We start from the raw sequence: 13,963 nt of genomic DNA, 5'->3' as shown, positions 1-13,963 counted from the left end.
TTTAATCAGATTAGTTGAAATTCTAATTTTTCTTGAAAAACTTTAGTTTTTGCTTTAAAGAAACAATGTGAAATTAACCACAAGTATGGCCTTTCTTGCATGTGTGCTGTAAAACATTACTTAAAAGTATTTCTCGGGGCTTCCCTGGTGGTGCAGTGGTTGAGAATCTGCCTGCTAATGCAGGGGACATGGGTTCGAGCCCTGGTCTGGGAAGATCCCACACGCCACGGAGCAACTAGGCCCGTGAGCCACAACTACTGAGCCTGCGCGTCTGGAGCCTGTGCTCCACAACAAGAGAGGCCGCGATAGAGGCCCGGGCACCGCAATGAAGAGTGGTCCCTGCTCGCCACAATTAGAGAAAGCCCTAGCACAGAAACGAAGACCCAACATAGCAATCAATCAATCAATAAATCTTTAAAAAAAAAATCTCAGTAATTAAAAAAAAAAAGTATTTCTCAAAAGATATGGGGTGATATGATAGATAATACAGGCAGTATCTTATAAAATCTATTCATATTGAGATTATTTTAACATTATAATTTGTGCAGTGGCAGAAGTCTTTGAGTGCCTTGGCATATTTCTTCAGTCTCAGCACTTTATGGTCACCCTCTTACTACCATATCCAAATGTTCTATTTTTCCACCCCAAAAACAACCAACTGGTCAATAGAGCCAACAACAGTTCTATCTGAATTGTTTTCCTAGGTTGGCGATTTGGGCCCTTCTAGTTTACAATGCTACCAACAATCCCGATTTAGAAGGAAGAACCATTCAGCAGAAGCTCTTAAGAAATAATGAGTCCCTGGATGAGGGCTTGAGGCTACATAGAGTGAATGTGAAGCGACTGGGTGAGTGCCTTTAATTTTTTTATAGTATGTGTTTTATGTGACTACTATCCAGGTTTAATTGAAACGACAACAAAAATATTCTTCCTTTGTGTGTTTGCTTATTTAAAGCTATTTTTTCTGATGATGAAATTCATCCTATTGGTGACATTGTTAACAAATGGGTGACAAGGTTAGCATAAAAGATAGTACCTTGATACCTGTGAATCCAAGGGAATGAAAGTGGCAGATGAAAGTTAATACCCTATTTTAGGAACCTATTATGAAAATACTAAGAACATGAGCAAAATGCCAAGATAATCTTGACCAGAATTGGCTTCAACTTTAGGAATAAAGAGAGTGTGTGTGTGTGCATTTGGGATCTCTAATGAGGTAAATCTTATAAAAGACTATTTCTTGTTATGAAACATCCTCATCTCTTATGTTCTCTGTCTCCATTAATGATACCACTGTCTTTGCTGGAATAGGCCAGAAATCTGGGAGTTATCCTGGACCTAGATTCAGTTCTCACCTGGACACCATTCACATCCTAAACTCCAGCCACAGGTGTGGTGCTTCCAGCACCTCCCCAGATGTGCAGTGCTCTTTTCTCTGTCTTTGCCCACACTTCTCTCCTCTCCTCTCACTGCCCACCTGATGATCACCTATATAGTATTAAGGACAGTCCAAAGTCACCTCTCCTATGAAGCCTTTTCTCACATCATCATGTACGAATAGATATCACTGTCTTGGAGACTCCACTTCAAGCTGTCCACAGATCTAGAGCACTGTACACATTAGAAGACCCTTGAATTTGACTGGACTTGTTTGTGTTCATATATACATTTTCTTTAAACAGGAATTTCCTCTGGCTTGAGAACACATCTTGTTTTTCTAACACCCTCACTTCCTACCTCCCCCCAGCAACCAGCATATCCCCCAGCCCTTAAATACCTGAATAAATAAACGAATGAGGCTTGATGGGCATATTTTAGAAAAGTAAATGATCAAAATATGGATAACAAAAAGTAAAGTTATCATTCTAATGTTATGATGACAGTTGATTAGGTATATTAGTAGAGCTCAAAAGAAAGGGAAACTTTGACACATTTCCTTATACACACATGCAGGAGGTTGAAGTGGGGGAAGCAGCTATTCCTCAGCCTCTAAGAGCATGATTATGACTGAGGCCAGAATCACAATGTAATAAAGAAGCAGGCATCTTTGCTTCTGTGAGAAACCACCCATCTCTAATGTGTCAACATACACAGTTACGGTCAGCCCCCCATCTCCACGGGTTCTGCATCTGTAGATTCAACCAACCTTGGATCGAAAATATTTGGGGGAAAAAATTCAGAAAGTTCCAGAAAACAAAACTTGAAATATACATTATATTTAAAACTATTTACATAGCTTTTACACAGTATTTGTTATTATAAGTAACCTAGCGATGATTTAAAGTGTACAGGAGGATGTGCATAGGTTATTGCAAATATTACACCATTTTACACAAGGGACATGAGCTTCCTTGGATTTTGTTATCTTGTGTGTGTGTGTGTGTGTGTGTGTGTGTGTGTGTGTGTGTGTGTGTTGGGGGCTGTGTTTCCTGGAACCAGTCCCTGGAGGATACTGAGGGATGGCTGTATAAGGAACTCGTTGAGGTTAAAGAATGCAAATCATCATTATCGTCGTCAACAACAGCAGTTTCTGAGCCTCTGTGGGAAAACGCTTGCTTATTTAATACACAGAGCTTCTTGGGGATGAGCAGAGTACAGACGCTGCCCTTTCACGCAGAAGGGTCTCCACAGAGAAGGAGCTTGACGAATGGTAGTTTGTACGTGACAAAGGAGCCTCATGAGAACCAACCTTATCTCTGTCCTCAGAGGCTGAGGAATCCCTGAACAGCTCTCTCTGCATACTTAGACAAGTAATTTATACCACTTCATTTAAATTCTATACTTTATTGTTCTTCTGCAAGTGGGTCTATGAAGAAAAATTTCCACCAATTGGAAAAAAAACTCAGAATATAAATAGGAAAGTTATTTAAATGTTCAGTTGGTGAGTACAATACTGGTTCCCAGTAGTCTTAGTGTAACTTACTATTTTTCAGTACTGAAATACGAGATTTTGTTGTTGCTGTTGTTATAGTGCTTTTGTTTTGATATTTTTTAAGTGTAAAATCTGAATCATTTATGTCATAAAACTCACTTGGAGAGTTTTCAAACAACAGGTGGGATGATTTGAAGATGAAGGCGTATGTCTAGGATGTGTGGCCTACAGGCGTCTTCTTGTCATTCCCCCAGCAAATTTCCAGATCAGAGATGCTTTCAGAGCAGCTAGAAAATGTTTCCATAAAATATGCTGGCAACTCAATGACAACACTATTGAGGCACTATTTTATAGGCTTTCCCCTTTGAAAAAGATTAAATTACATTTTGAATATTTCTGGACAGTTTTCATTTTACGTAGTGTTTTTTTTTTTTAATAAACCTCTGTTTTACTAATTTTATCTACTAATGATTTACATTAGAATGATATTGTAAGTTTCATGTTTATACTTGCATAAGTGTGTTTTTTTATTTGATAGTTTCGTAACATGTGATTTAAAATATGAAAGGTAGTTAACGTTTATTTTTCATAACTTCTAAACTTTTACAAATTCTGAACATAAAAACCTAGTATTTTAGTATTGCATGGAATAAATACCTAATTACCAACATTGTTGTTTTGTTCTCATCTTGCACCTCTAATTTCAAAAAAAAAGGTTAATATTTCTCGTATTTTCTCATAGGTATATGTCATGATGATGAGGACCCCAAAGGCTATAAATGGCCGGCCATCCAACCTTCTGTATACAATGCTCCCTGTCCAGGGAAGCCGGGCTTCTATGCTTCACGGACATGGTAATACTTTCTTTTTTTTTAAAAAAAATATTTATTTACTTTATTTATTTATTTGGTTGTGCCTTGTCTTAGTTGCGGCAGATGGGCTCCTTAGTTGCGGCAGGCAGGCTCCTTAGTTGCGGCATGCGAACTCTTAGTTGCGGCATGCATGTGGGATCTAGTTCCCTGATCAGGGATCGAAACTGGGCCTCGTGCATTGGGAGTGCAGAGTCTTATCCACTGTGCCACCTGGGAAGTCCCTGACTCTTGCCAGCAAATTCCATGTAACCTACCTTCCCAGGGTTACAGGTGTTGCACCATAGTTCCCCTGTAGTGTATATTAATTGGAAAGAAGAGCGGGAATCTCTGTGTATGTCAAATCCATGTGAGGTAAAGACGAGACAGGTAGGTTACCAAGAAAAGCCTTTTTTTTTCTCTCCAAGCAACATGCTAATTTAGGCTTCTCCAAAGAAAGACGGAGCAATTTGGAAACCAGAGGGTGGTTCTAGAGCAAAGTACCTTATGTGTGGATGAACAAACTCACAGCCTCATAACATACATCTGACATTCTGAGTCTTTTTAACTTTTTGGAGTGGTTATTGTTGGAAGGGGAAAGAGACAGTAAAGAGAATAAAGACAAGATCCAGGTTAGGGCAGTCTGCTAGTGGAGACTGTTAGGGTGTGGATTTTTCCTAAATATTGAACGGAAACCTCAGACAGGTTGACTGCAGAGGATTCACCGAATAACAAGTCAAATCTAGTTCCTCACCCTCCACCCCCCTTCGGTTAGAGTTTTCTTGCAGGGAAATTCAGACACTGAAACTGCCCACATAGAAATACTTTGCCCCCACTGCTTGGTTTGACACGTGGTGGAGAGGAAAGAAAGGGGCTTCAGAGCCTTGCGGACATGGATTTGAATTGTAGCTCTACCTCTTCCTGGCTGTGAGACCTTGGAAAATTCCTTGATTTAGCTAAGTCTATTTCTTCATCTATAAAATGTGGATTATAATCTGCTTTACAGAGTTAAGTGAAATCAAAATGAGATTTTATCTGGAAAGTTCTTAAAGCAGTACTTGATCCATGTTACCAACTATGCTTTTAACCTTAGTAACCTGATGTAGCCTAGGTTACAATAGGCTATTGCTAGTATTTTGTTTCCCTGATGCATGCACCTGATTTCTTTTTCCAATAAGAACTTTTAGTATGAGTTTTATGTCAATGTATTATAGTCTTATCTTCAAATGAAACTTACCTAGATATTAAGGGAAATTCTAAAGCTTATTATTAAGTAATTTTGTCAGCTATAGTGTCATTTATGCCAAATATTTAAAATACCTTTTTTGTTTGTTTGTTTTATAGTCATCATGACCCTGCCAACACATCTCTAGCCTACTGGGGGCCTCCTGATATCTCCAATTGCTCAAGTAAGTGAGAGATTTGTCTTCAGTTTTCAAAGGCAAAATGAGATGACCTCGAGCTTCACGATTTTCAGTCTCTTCAGACATGTTCTTCTGTTCTGTGATACCACTGTAATATTAAAAGCTAAGCAAATGATTGCTTCACTCACTTAAGATAGAAAATACTGTTTTGCCTCATTCTGACTTTCTGTTCTATTCATTCTGTAGGAGATTAAAAATAGTAAGAAAATTTTGGAGAAGTGAATATATAAATTGAAATTTGTGTCAATGTTTTATAGTTCTATATTTTTTTTAAGCAGCAAATATATACTTATTTAGTGATTCTGGGGGTATCTCTCTTAGAACCATTTGTGAATATTGGTCCCTCCAAGTTATTTACCTAAGCTGCTTAAAAGCACAATTTGTGTCTTACTAAAGAGAGAAATTAGTTTCTGAGTATAAAGAAATACTGTTGTCCTGTTAAAATTGTGGTAAGGGGTACACACAGGAAACCTGATTTGCTGCTTTACTATGAAGTGAAATACCATACTATGTTTTGGATTCCTGGAAATGCTCATAATACACAGGTAAAACTGTATGTTGTTCTTCTGCCATTTTTTAGGTGAAGCAAATGAAGTTGCCAATCAGATTTTAAATTTAACTGGTGATGGGCAGACGTTAAACTCAGCCAATATCACCAGCATCGTAGAACAGGTCAAAAGGATTGTAAATAAAGAAGAAAACATTGATATAACGCTTGGCTCAACTTTAATGAATATATTTTCTAATATCTTAACCAGTCCAGACAGAGACTTGCTTGAGTCTTCTTCTGAGTAAGTTTTGTTTGTTTGTTTTCTTCTGGAGAGTAAAATTTATTGGATACACATGTTATATAATTTCTCACAGATCTGAATACTTGGTGCCCAGCTTTCATAATTTAAATCTCTAGAAGATCCATTGATATTTCCCAAGATCATTCACAGAATGAACTTCAAAGTTCTGTTTTTGTTTTCTGAGAAAATAGTTTACAAATTGATTGAGATTGTTGATCTGGATAGATAATATAAATAGTCCCAGAAAGACATAATTGGTATTTCATTTTACATCTGAAAAATGTTAACTGGTGTTAATTCAAAAGATAAACTATTATATGTACATATAAATTTATGACGCTTCTTTTTGCTTGCAAAGGGGACATTTAGCAAACATTCAGCTCACATGCTTTAGGCATAACTTGGTTGCTGTAGGTCACTATCCTACAGACTGTGACACAGAACTGCCACGCCTCTGTGACTGTTATACTTCTGAAATGAAAATGCCTAGGGCAGGGTGAAATATACCTATTTTTGCACAATTCAGTTTGTATCCAATTATTTCAGTTAGCGTGTTAGTGTTAAGATATTTAATTTTTTCTATTTCCTTCCTTTCAACCAAATTTCTTTGATGAAAATTTTCTCTTTGTTAAAATGTATTCCTTAACTTACCTTATGCACATAACAATTACAAACTTTTTTTACAGGGCCTTGCAATTCAAAAAATACTTTTATCATAATATTTCCTTTGATTCTCACTCAGTTATGAAGTAGGAAGGGTATTTTTCATATGAGGAAAGAAAGGCTAAAACAGATGAAAAACAGAATATTTGTTTAGGATGACTGAATTGTTGCTTTTTCTTAAAGCACGTATTTCTCTTAAGGATGCATTTATCACTACGATTCAGTGTTTTAACTGATGTTATTGTGGTTTGGGGGAATGTTGTGGGTATTCATGTTAAGATGAAAAAGTTTAAGGACAATTTTATTTGGTTTGTATTTTTGTCCTGCAGGAAATCACATGTGTGCAAGTACCTAAAATGTGTCGCTTAACAGTGGTATTATTTGTCATTTCTTTAGAGCTTTAAAAACAATTGATGAATTGGCCTTCAAGATAGACCTACATAGCACATCACATGTGAATATCACAACTCGGAATTTGGCTCTTGGAGTATCATCTGTGTCCCCAGAGACCAGTGAAATTTCAAATTTTAGCATTGGTCTTCCAAGCAATAATGAATCATATTTCCAGGTAATAAGCCAGTGGTTTCTTTAATTAATTAGAAGAATTAAAATCTCTGATCACCTGCTAGTTGCTACTGCAATGAGATCTTAGTTCCAGGGGTAGAAGGCTAGTCCGAAGTTTGGCTAAGGTTAACAGCAGCAGTAACCATAAGGCATGTGGATGCAGAGAGGAGGTATACTTTCAGTTGACCCTCTACAGGAGGTCATAGTGGAACTAAGCATTAAATTATGAGTGAGTGCCACCCTATCGAGAGTGGGGTATGGGGAGTTGTTCAATCAGAAAAGAAGTCACATTAAGGACCCAAAGGTGGGAAGATGCATGGTATATTCTCTTTGCCAGTGGTTCTCAAACTACATTATAATCACCTGGAGGACTTATCAAAACAGATTGCTGGATCCCCTCCCCAGAGATTCTAATTTAGTAGATCTTGAGTGGATCTCCAAAATTTGCGCTTTTAACAAGTTCCCAGATATTGCTGGTACTGCTGGTATGAGGATTGTACTTAGAGAACCAATGGTATAGAAGGCTAGGAATGGCAGATGATGATGAGGCTGAACAGGAAAGCTATGGCCAGATTAATGGAGATCCTCTCTGACCTGCTCAAGTGACACTTCAGCAAATAATTTTCAGGTTCCTACTGTGTGCTGGACAGTGTTAGCCATGTGGGCAAATGAAATGATTGAAGCATCACCCTTGACGTGGGAGAACACATAAGTGGCATTTAATGCTTCTTAACTGTGGAGATAAACCAAGATAGAATATTTTTAAAAATCTGGATATAAGGAAGAACTTATTTTTCTACTTTGGACCAAAGGCTCTTTTGGGTAATTCTATTTCACATTTTAAGAGTGAAAATGTGGTCAGCCTCCGTCTCATTTCAAGTCCATTTGCAGGAAAACACTCTTTAGCCTGATCTGTGGGTTCAGTAAAAATGGTACCCAAGAATGTTCATAAAACTTCAGCTGTTTCCTCTATGCAAAGATACTCATTCTCAGCAATCAAACAAATTAACTCGCCTTTTTTTTTTTTTCTTCTGGTAGTTATTTTTCTGGTAGTGTGTTTTGAGAAAAGCTCAAAATCTATTAAGTGTAAATCTAATTCTTATACTTGAAAATGGCAACTGATTTATAGATTTCTCAGTTTGTGTTTAGTTAAAGTCGGTGCATATCCCGTTTTGCCCCATTTGCAAAACGCGAATGAGATCCAGGCCTTTGTCTGTAAGGGATTCAGCCTTGAGGGCAGTGACTCTGGCGGAGGTAAAGGGGAGCCCTGGTCCTGGCCAAGTTGATGTGGCAGTTGCTCTCCTGTGGAGTAAAGTTATTACTGCAATTTAAATATGATTATTCACCTGACATACTCTGTGTATATGACAGATGGATTTTGGGAGTGGACAAATGGATCCATTGGCTTCTGTAATTTTGCCTCCAAACTTACTTGAGAACCTGAGTGAAGAAGATTCTGTATTAGTTAAAAGGGCACAGTTTACTTTCTTCAATAAAACTGGACTTTTCCAGGTAAGAGTTCATTAAATTATTATTTTTCACTTGTAAATTGAGTTTCATTGCTCAAAAGGAAAGATAAAAGTTCAGATTTCTTGAAAATATATCAAGAGGTATAGAAAAATTAATCTACTGTATTTTCAAAACTGAAAAATTTTAACATAACTTTAAATATTTTATTTTAGATAATTATATGCTTATTAATAGGATGTGTTCGTTTAAGGTTTTTAAATAAATCAGATTAAGACTTGCATGATACAATTAGAAATGGAATTTGTGGAGAAGTTATTATTTATTATTTCTTTTGTTAAGTATTTTATGCTCTCCAGCAATTTAGATCTTCAGAGTTAAAGAAATTGTGTGCCAAAGGAAAGATTTTTTTTTTTAATTCAGCAGGAAGCACTGTTTACATAATGAGCAGCATTCTTGGCTTTAATCAGTTTTCCCATTAGTATTTCAAATGGCCTTTGGCCTTCCCACATCCCCTGAGTAGGGTGGCATTGTGCTGAGCACATATTATCATTTTTATTGGCATCATTTCCAGATACTAGAAAGTCCCCTGCCAGCAAACACTGGTGACCTCTGGTTGCCTTTGAAAGTACAACTCGTTCTGAGCAGTTTCACAGAGCCCTTTCAATAAAAGTTACCTATTAAACTGAAGATACCTGTGTATATCAAACAGTGTGACTTATGTAAGAGAGAACTGCAAGTTTCAAAGCCAGTAGAAATGTTTTTAATAGACTTGTGCCCTACGTCATGTTTAGAGGAATGGCAAAGGAGGCTACAGGGAAGTAAAAGGAGGACCATGGAATCATTTACAGTCATTAACTCAAAAATTTTAAAATGTTATCAGCAAATGCTCTAAGAACAAGCTATATAAAAATTTTGAGTAGATTAAGAATGTAATTACATGCAATTGCTCTGAAGGATTTAATAGCTACAAACACGTAAAACTGCATTTGTTAAAGTTATTTGAGGCTTATAACAATGTTGCCTTTAAAAATAATGCCAGAGGACTTCCCTGGCTGTCCAGTGGTTAAGACTCTGTGCTTCCACTGCAAGGGGCAGAGGTTTCCCTGGTTGGAAAACTAAGATCCTGCATGCTGTACAATGCAGCCAAAATAATAATACTAATAATAATAATACAAAAAATGTAGTAGGTGTTAGATGATGTGAATGGGGGGGGAGGGGGCCATTGAGAGGAGAGGTGGAGCCCAGCCGGAGGAGTTGGGCGAAGTCTTAGCTTTGTAAGAATCTGTCACAGTTTCATTTTGAGTCTCATCTTCTCACGCGATCATTTCTTTCTCCTTTGGCATCTCCCAATCAGCGACATTATTAGGAAACATATGTTTGTTTTTTAAAGTAAATTTATAGCAGAGTGAAAAAAATGTAAGGGTTCTATGGTACTCCCCTCACACAGGGAACAGCATAAGAGTATTTTTAAAGTAAAGGCTGGGTATCCCCAAGCCATAGCCACTTTATTGAGAGAGACCACACAAATGTAATAAAAAACCTATATTCTGGATGCTGAGAACTAGGTAGCATTTAAGGAATCCTGTAGTTATTCCAAAACAGCTGATGTATAAGCTGTGATAGAGAAATTCAGGAGGTTCAACAGGAAACACAAAGGGAAGGAGAAAGTGGTGATGATCTTGCTGGAGAAACAGTCTACTGGTCCCAGTCATTTTGCAGCACAGATTCACTAATTTGATTTCCTGACATCCTTATCTTTGAAGTAGAAGCTACAGATGCCGACAAGTGTGTAGTCAGAGATGGTAAAAGTTCTGGTGGGGCTTTAATCCAGTAGAATTACATTTAGGTTTACGTTAGTAAACACTCAGACTGTTGTCATGGACATGAAAGATGAATTGATTTTTATTTTTCACACCATATTTCCTTGGTACTTCTCTAAAGGAAAACAACTTCATTTATTTTTTAGGATAGGGAAATGATCTAATTATTTCATAGCTTTTTATGAGTGTGTATTATTTGTGGGTTTGCATTGTTTCAGATTTTAACTGGCTGGCATCAGCCACAACAGTGAAGAATGAAGTTTTATGAACATCGCCTTACAGCATTGGCTCATACTGTTCCCTCAACGTATTTATTATAATAAGGGAAATAGCAGAGCTCTTTCAGGAAAGCTAGCAATTTGATCTTATAAACAGGATGTTCTATAACTGAAGATCTTAAGTGTAAAAAGTGCTGACAGATTGCTTATTTTGGAGCACCAAAATAAAATAAAAGTGTGTACTTCTGACTAATACACAATTTTTTTTTCTTTAAAAGGATGTAGGAACCAAGAAAGGCACCTTAGTGAGTTATGTGATGGCATGCAGTATTGGAAACATTACGATCCAGGATCTGAAGGATCCTGTTCGAATTAAAATCAAACATACAAGGACTCAGGTAAGGAAAAGCTGCAACTAGCCATGGAACAGAGGCAGACTGTTTGATAGAATGGTGGGGCCTTTTTAAAAATATATGATTAGAAGTAACTAGTACTTTTTTTGCAGGGGGCAATTTTCCACAAAGGCGAGACCAGCTAGTCAGGTAGTGCCGTAATGTCGTGGTGAACAGTGGCGGCAGGGCAGGGGTGGGATGGGGGGAGTTAGTCTTGTCTAGGATTCAGTCATCTGAAGGAGAGTAAGAGTAAAGGAAAGAGTCACACCTTTTGAGAAACAATGTATAATTACTTCAGCTAACTTAGATGTAGATGCATTGCACAGTTGTGTCATTAAAGGTTTTGGTTGTCTTTTTAAAGTCAGAGATTACTGAAACTAGGAAAGCAGAAGGGAAATGGGAGAGACAGGAGAGAGTTGACATTTTTTGAGAGCTTAGCAGTTGTCTAAAATCTTGGCAAATGTTGTGCTTTTTTTTTTTTTTTTGCTTCATTACCCTTGCTGTCATCTGTTTATTTGATAAAATTATGTGGGGTTCTTATTGTCTTAAGTGGCCCAACCACGGTTTTCCCCTGATTTATAGAGGGTCCCAGTCATGATTTGACCATTAGGCAGGCAGGAAGGCAGGCGGGAAGTGAGCTGGCTGATAAGGACTAAGGCTTGGAACTGAAGTCCTCTAAGAATTAGCCCTGCTTTGTCACGAAACCTCTGAGACTTCCCTGTTCTACCCTTTGGCCTCCTTTGTTTCAGCTCCTTCATCTATAAAAAATTTTTTATTGTGGTAAAATATACATAACATAAAATTTACTATTTGAACCATTTTTAAGTGTATAGTTCTGTGGAATTAAATACATTCACGTTGTTCTGCAACCATCACTACATCCATCTCCAGAACTTATTCATCTTCCCCAACTGAAACTATGTCCCCATGAAACAACAACTCCCATCGCCCCTCCCGCAACCCCTGGAAACTGCCATTCTACTGTCTCCATGAATTTGACTACTCTGGTATCTCATATAAGTGGAATCATACAGTATTTGTCCTTTTGTGACTGGCTTAGTTCACTTGGTATTTTCAAGTTCCATCCATATTATAGCATGTGTCAGAATTTCCTTCCTTTTTAAGCCTGGGTAATATTCCATTGCATACACATACACACATACACACACACACTCACACACACATGCACACATTTTGTTTATCCATTCATTCATTGATGGGTACTTTGGCTGTTTCCACCTTTTGGCTATTGTGAATAATGCTGCTGTGAGCATGGTTGTACAAATATCTGTTTGAGTCCCTGCTTTCAGTTCTTTTGGGCATATACCTAGTCATAAAGGAGAGTTTTGAAGATGAAGTGAAATTTTAGTGTAAAGAGCCTTGCTAAATGCTGAGAATTGCACTTTATGATGAGACATAATTAGTAACCTGCAGATAAATGGTAACCTGATTCCTCTGGAGTTATAGTTGATTTCCATTTGAAGTCTGTGAGAGCAAACCCCTAAACTGCCTGCCATTCTTTGGTCATATTGCCGTGACTAATTATGACCTATTTCTTTGTGAAAACCTTAGCATTTTTACTCTTTTCCCATGTTCAAATTGTATGATTTTTTATTTATTTTAAACACAATTTCACATGTTTGTTCTTATGTTAATATAGGCAGTGCCTCATCCCATCTGTGCCTTCTGGGATCTGAACAAAAATGGTAAGTTTTAAAATATTGGCTGTCTTAATAACAACTGAATTTTCAACATTGTTAGACACCCCCGTTTTCTTTAATTCCATCCCAAATTAGAGTGAGTCACCATGTAAGTGTGAGGGCAACTGAGCTGCAAAATTTAGTTTAGGTAGCTTGGGAAGTGAATTCTAATTTCTGTAACTTTTTATTCATTGCAAGAAGAAATAGGCAGACGACTTTTTTTTTAAACAAACCACCTCTGATTTCAGTTATTTATAAACTATAGCATACATTTTTATTGCTACTTTTAGATGAATGTCAATATACATTTGATCACATTCTTCTAGGACACTTCTGGGGAGAGTATTTGATGTGCACAAGGCCTGCAATTTAAAATCCAGCTTCCAGACCACAGATTATGGGGGGAGATCGTATTAGAGGATTGTAACTATAGGAATGGTTATAATGGATACATGTTACTTGAAAGAATTGAACTGCCTCCAGAATGACATTTGACAGTCAAGGGAGAAAGGCAGAATTAAGGGGTAATCACTAGGTGTGAAGTGTGGCAATGTCTGTGAAGGGAAGGGAAGTGACAAAACCGCCCACCTCTGCCCTATAAGGGTCACCTTCCCTTGGGGTTCCCCAGTGGGATTATGGTGGCCCAATCAAACAAGCGCCAGTGCAGGCTGCTTCTCAGAACTGTAGCCTGAAGTTGTCCCAAACCTCTTTTTTTGATACTCCTATCTTAGCTGGGAAGTTTTTGTTGTTGTTTGGTTTCTAGTTGCAGTTTTGAGAAGATCCTGATTTACTAGCTACATAGTTAAAAATGATATCACCTTGTAATCTTAAAATACTCTTCAAATATATGAGTTGTTCATATTCCACAGCATACCGTAAAAGTCAGATAAGATGTGTTAAAGGCATTTATAGTAAGTTGTCTCTGTGCATGACTGCTTTGTACATAATAGCATGTTCCAAGGAAGCTGACCTTCTTTGTTCTCATGTCTTCACAGAGCTATAGATTGACCAAAGGGGTAAAAAATTGTGCTGATTTCTAGAGACTTTGTTAGTATATAACATATTTGAAAAGGAATATTCTTTTTATGGAAGTTGACTTTAAAATATATTAAATCAATAAATTATATATCAATTCATATATTAATTATGTTAAATAATATTTAATTATAATTAAATATTAATTATGTTAAATATATATTTG

At 37.2% G+C, this 13,963-nt stretch overlaps 1 protein-coding gene across 1 annotated transcript in view; it reads left to right on the top strand.

The window, feature by feature from the left end:
- Positions 1-13,963, top strand: part of ADGRG6 (adhesion G protein-coupled receptor G6) — a 132,036-nt gene that overhangs the window by 92,095 nt on the left and 25,978 nt on the right. Inside the window, exons 10-17 of the mRNA XM_057528194.1 lie at positions 705-847; positions 3,615-3,726; positions 5,065-5,129; positions 5,725-5,935; positions 6,995-7,166; positions 8,534-8,674; positions 10,949-11,068; positions 12,723-12,768. Coding sequence (XP_057384177.1) covers positions 705-847; positions 3,615-3,726; positions 5,065-5,129; positions 5,725-5,935; positions 6,995-7,166; positions 8,534-8,674; positions 10,949-11,068; positions 12,723-12,768 — 1,010 coding nt within the window. The remainder of the gene's footprint in view (positions 1-704; positions 848-3,614; positions 3,727-5,064; positions 5,130-5,724; positions 5,936-6,994; positions 7,167-8,533; positions 8,675-10,948; positions 11,069-12,722; positions 12,769-13,963) is intronic.

This window comes from Balaenoptera acutorostrata, chromosome 14 (genome assembly GCF_949987535.1).
Source record: "Balaenoptera acutorostrata chromosome 14, mBalAcu1.1, whole genome shotgun sequence".
NCBI lineage: Eukaryota > Metazoa > Chordata > Mammalia > Artiodactyla > Balaenopteridae > Balaenoptera > Balaenoptera acutorostrata.
This window is presented reverse-complemented; position numbering and strand designations above follow the sequence as displayed.